The following is a 5,477-nucleotide window of genomic DNA, read 5'->3' as shown; positions in this document are numbered from 1 at the left end:
TGCAAGAGAATAAGACATCATTAAAATAAAACTCAAAGCTATTTTTAAAATAAACATTAAATAGAACATGCTAATCTTGAGAGTAAAAGTAATACCCAGTATTTAACGAGTACCTCTTTTGGCCCAGGCAGTGGACTAAGTACCATGTATACAATAGTTCATGTAATTCTTATAACCCTAATAAAGTCAGTGTTAGTATTCCTATTTTATAAATGAGGAAGATTAAGCTCAGAAATGTTACCCAGGTAGAAAATGACAAGAGCCAGGATCCGAACCCAGGTTGGATGGATTTGAAAGTTCCTATGCTTCCCACCATGCCACCCTGCGTCCCCAGAACAACAACTGGGGGACCAGAAATTCCCCAATCACTCCACTAAAATAAGAGTCTCAGACAAAGCAAGGGGACTCAGAGGGATGAAGAGCCAGGTGTGGCAATGCTGTGGCTTCTTCACCCTGGGCTAGATTTTAAAAGAAAAGAGACTTCAAAAAACACTGTGCGGCACTTCCCACCTGGTAGAAATGACAGATGAGCAGAGAGCAAAACAGGCAGAGAGCAAAAACAGGAAACAATATGAAGAGCTTAACATGTCACAGGAGCACAGCATTTACACAAAACCAAACAGATGATTTTCCAAATCCTAGAGGTTTCTGGTCTCCTCTCAGAGCTAAACTGAAGCTTTGTTCAGAATCAGAAATGGCCGGTGGCTTAGCACGAGGCTTCTCTGAGAGCTGGAGAGGCTCGTATAACAGGCTCCTGACAGCCACACCCCCTGCTTCCTTTTGAGACTCTAGCGCCCCCGGTTTCAGTTGGGGAGGTGGCCACCTCACTAGACAGGCCATGCTGTGAATGCACGGCTGTGTGTGCCTTCCAACTCACACTCATAAAGGAGCAGCCGGTCCCTCGCCCCGCTTTCCCCCCTTCCCTACGGCTGGACCATGAACAGGCGGTAGGGAGCAAGCTTCCGCCCTGCAGGTCGAGCATCACTCTAGGAATGGCAGCAACAGGAAAACAGGAGGGAGCTGGGACTGGGTGACCATCGGGGCTGAACTACTACCTGCCTCAACACCCACCCACCTCTAAGGCATTAAAACAGAAAACAGACTTCCACCTGGTTTGAGCCAGGCCACGCGGGAGGCCCGGTCACGGCAGCGTAGCCCAGATGAGGGGGTCATGCAGCTAGCAGCAAGCCAGCAGGGACATGACATGCCATGTGGTTGCCGTGTGTTGTGACAGTCCTTTCAGAAGCTGTCTATACTCATAAATTCTTTCCTTACCTGACTCTGTGAATTCATTTCTTCTTCGAAACAAGTTAATGCACAATAACCAAAAAACTTATAACTATAGCAAAAGAAACCAAGTCTAAAATGTGTGTGTAAAACTAAACTTCATATCTTAAAACGTCTCTGCTCTCAGCTCAGTCTTGGTTACTGAGCCAGGCCCTTCTATGAAGTAACACAATGTCCTGTTTGTTAACATTCTTGTCTATAAAAAGATTCTTCGGAGTGTCATTCTGTATGTACCACTTGGTTATAAAAACCTGCTCCTGGCAGTACCCCAAAGGCACCTTGCTTGCTTAGAGAGTAAAACTAAGTGGCTCATTTCCATACTGTCAGTCCTATTCGTTGAGACATCAACGGAACTAAAGTTTTTCCTTCCGAAGTTCAGACACAATGAGCCATGATATACCTTTGTTTTCTTCCTCTGCTCCATCTTCTTTTGACTTCTTCATCTTTTTTTGTCAGAGTTTAGCAAGTCTTGCTTCTAACACAGACTTTTGCTTCTCCTTTATGTTCTCTAGTTTTGTTCTCTGATCTGTTGTCTGAATACAAAGGAATATTAGGAATGTACTGTAAGCTAAATTCACAAAAAAATTATTAAAAGTAAATTTAAAGGATGAAATAGTTTCATTTTAAAAATAGACTAATTAGTTGATTTCATGCCACCTCTAGGCAGCTAGCCTTGAGCTCTTCAAAAGGCAGCCCTAGGAGGCCCTCTTACACAAGCCCTCTGGCATGTTTTCTAAGTTCAGTGAGTGTTCAGTGCCCTGGAATGCTTCACATTCAAGGAAACCAACCAATTCTGTTCTACTCCTTAATCCCTTAAATAAATCCCTTAAATAACTCTCTATTTTCTTACCCAGGACACTCTAAATCATATTTAAAACCAAATTTAAGACATCAAAGTTACATAAGTTATTTCTAAGCAGCTATAATTTTCAAGTCTGGAACACCAAAATAGAATGGCAATTACTTTCATGAAACTATAATAATATTCTGATACTGATAAATAATAGTTTATTGGTAAAATTGTCACTATTTGCAGAAGATGGGATATTATATATAGAAAACCCTAAAGACATCAACCACAAAACTGTTGGAATTAATAAATGAATTCAGTGAAATTGAGGGATACAAAATCAACATACAAAAATCTGTTATGTTTCTATACGCTAATAACAAACTATCAGAAAATGAAATTAAGAAAATATCCCCGTTTATAATTACATCAAAAAGAATAAAACGCCTAGGGATAAATTTAACCTGGGAGGTGAAAGACCTGTACTCTGAAAGCCATAAAGCCATGATGAAAGAAACTGAAGATGACACAAAGAAATGGAAAACTACAGCAGGCTTATAGATGAAAGAATATTAATAAAGCATCTATATTACCCAAAGCAATCTATGATTCAATGCAATCTCTATCCAAATTGCAACAAATATCTTTCACAACAGAACAACCGACCCTAAAATTTGTATACAAACACAAAAGACCTCAAATGGCAAAGCATTCTTGAGAAAGAAGAAATTAAAACTAGAAGCATCAGGCTCCCTGATTTCAAACTACATTACAAAGCTGTAATAATCAAAACAGTTAGGTGTTGGCTTAGAAACAGACACAAAGATCAGTGGAAGAGAAAAGGGAACCCGGAAATAAACCCAAGCATATATGGTCAATTGATTTATGACAAAGGAACCAATAATATGCAATGGGAAAACTACAATCTCTTTACTAAATGACGGTGAGAAAAAAGGACACGCATGTGCAAAGAATGAAACTGGACCACTATCTTACACCACATACAAAATTAACCGAAAATGGACTAAAGACTTGGACTTAAGACTTCAAACTGTAAAACGTCTTGAAGAAAACATAGGCAGTAAGCTCCTTAACATTAATCTTGGGGATGACCTTTTGGATCTGACACCAGAAGCAAAGGCAACAAAAGCAAAAACAAACAAGTGGGACTACATCTAACTAAAAACTTCTGCAAAGCAAATGAAACGTCAACAAAATGAAAAGACATCCTACTGAATGGGAGATATATTTGCAAATCATATTATCTGATAAGGGATTAATACCCCAAATATATAGAGAACTCATACGATGCAATATGAAACAAAACAACAAAAAACCACACACACACACACAAAATAATCAATCCAATTAAAAATAGGCAGATAATTTGAACATTTTCCCAAAAATACACACAGATGGCCAACAGACACATGAACAGATGCTGAATATCACTGATCATCAGGGAAATGCAAATGAAAACCACAATGAGCTATCATCCCATACCTATTAGAATGACTATTACCAAAAAGACAAGAAACAACACGTGTTGGCAAGGATGTAGAGAAAGGGGAACACTTGTGCGTTGCTGGTAGACATGTTAATAGGTGCAGCCACTATGGAAAATATGGAGGCTCCTCAAAACTTAAAAAAACAAAACATATGATCTAGTGTTCCAGTTCTGCTTATTTATCTGAAGAAAATGAAAATGCTAACTCAAGAAGATATCTGCATCCCCATGTTCACTTCAGCATTATGTACAATAGCCAAGATATGGAAACCACCCAAGAGGGGGGTGGGGGGGATGGAATATTACTTGGCCATAAAAAAGAAGGAACTGCTGCCATGTGGACAACATGGATGGGCCTTGAGAGCATTATATTAAGTGAGACAGTCAGACAGGAAAAGACAAATACTGTATGATCTCACTTTTATGTGGAATCTAACCTCCTCCCCTAAAGAAAAAAAACAAAAACAAAAACCTAAAATATAAGCTTATAGATACAGAGAACAGACAGTGGTTGACAGAAGTGAGGGTGGGGTGGGCAAAATGGGTGACAGGAATCAAAAGGTATTTAGACTTCCACTTATAAAATAATTAAGTCATGGGGATGTACGCCTCTAATTTATTATGTATCTCATTTATCGCGTTTTTTAATTCATCATGCCTATTTTTATTCTCCATGTTGTCTGTAGCCATAGTTTCTTTGATGTCCCCTATGCTTTTTTCAAGCCCAGCTACTAATTTTATGATTATTCTTCTAAAATCTTGTTCAATTATGCCGCTTATATCTGTTTTGAGCAGTTCACCAGCTATCAATTCTTCTTGGAATTTCTTTAGAGGAGAGCTCTTTCGTTTCATCATTTTGGTTCGCTTTCTGTCTCTTGTTAGTTTTAAAGATTTGTTATGCACTCTGCACCTGTGAGCGCTGCTGTACCCAAGAAGACTCTTTGACTGTCCAGGACCTATCCTTTCAGAGAGTGTTTTTTGAATGGTATCTCTTGGTCTCTCTTGTTGAGACCTTGGTTATTTTATTTTCCTACTCGTAGTGATATTTGGGACTCTCCACCATGTGTACTTTGGCTTGTTTCTTGAGGTAGCCCTGGAGAAGAAAACAGACAGACAAACACACAGGGAGCAGAGGCACACAAATGGGCAGACAAATCCAACTAACATGCAAACTGAGAGGGAAAACAAAAAAGTTAAGAGAAAAGACGGAGGAGGGAAGGGGAATAATAGAGAATAAAAAATACATAAAAAGGTCAAAAGGAAGAAAAGGAAAAAAGAAGAAAACCGATGGAAAAAGAACGGCTTAAAGCATATAACCGGATTTCCCAGCTACAGTTAAATAGCCGTGTATATGCAGTGCTGGTTGAAGAGCATAGAGAAAGAGAAGACAGGGTGGGGATAAGGCAAAATTGGAAACAGAATGAACAGGCAGAACGGATAAGAAGCTTTTTTCAAAGAGCTAAAGGGTGGAATATGGTTGGATAGGTGAGAGAAGGACACTGGTGTTATCCAGAGAGACTATATAGTCTAATTACTCCTGAGAGAAAGAGATGAAAAGGTCAGTAGGTGTAGAATTAACATCTACAGAATGGACTAGATGTGACTGTTTAAGCAAGCCGGTGACCAGAGTTAATCAGGTCTGTGTTCCAGGAAAAAGAGAAAAAGGGAAAAAAAAAAAAAAGAGGGGGCGGAAAAAGGAGGAGGGCAGCTCTCTAGCAGGGATGGGAGTGGTGTGATCCAATGCGTCAGACGAGAGTTCTCTGCCTTGGCAGTTGTGGGGAGGAGAGTGGTGGCGCTCCAGTCCCTTCTTGAACCAAGCGCTGCACCTCACTTTTTTGGGTGTGTAAACTCCCCGTGCTGGGGGCGCAGCCAAAGTGGGTCGCGCTCTTTAAC

At 39.9% G+C, this 5,477-nt stretch overlaps 1 protein-coding gene across 1 annotated transcript in view; it reads right to left on the bottom strand.

Moving 5' to 3' along the window:
• Positions 1–656: 656 nt before the first annotated feature.
• The window catches only part of CCDC174 (coiled-coil domain containing 174), a gene marked incomplete at its 5' end in the record, with an annotated part of 17,492 nt that continues 12,671 nt past the window's right edge, over positions 657–5,477 (bottom strand). Inside the window, one exon of the mRNA XM_039225406.1 lies at positions 657–1,820. Within this exon, the coding sequence (XP_039081337.1) occupies positions 1,740–1,820 (81 nt within the window). The remainder of the gene's footprint in view (positions 1,821–5,477) is intronic.

The sequence above is a fragment of the Hyaena hyaena genome, unplaced genomic scaffold, assembly GCF_003009895.1.
Source record: "Hyaena hyaena isolate Hyena2069 unplaced genomic scaffold, ASM300989v1 scaffold_2139, whole genome shotgun sequence".
Classification (NCBI taxonomy): domain Eukaryota; kingdom Metazoa; phylum Chordata; class Mammalia; order Carnivora; family Hyaenidae; genus Hyaena; species Hyaena hyaena.
Note: the sequence above shows the minus strand (reverse complement) of the source record. Positions and strands in the feature narration are given on the sequence as shown.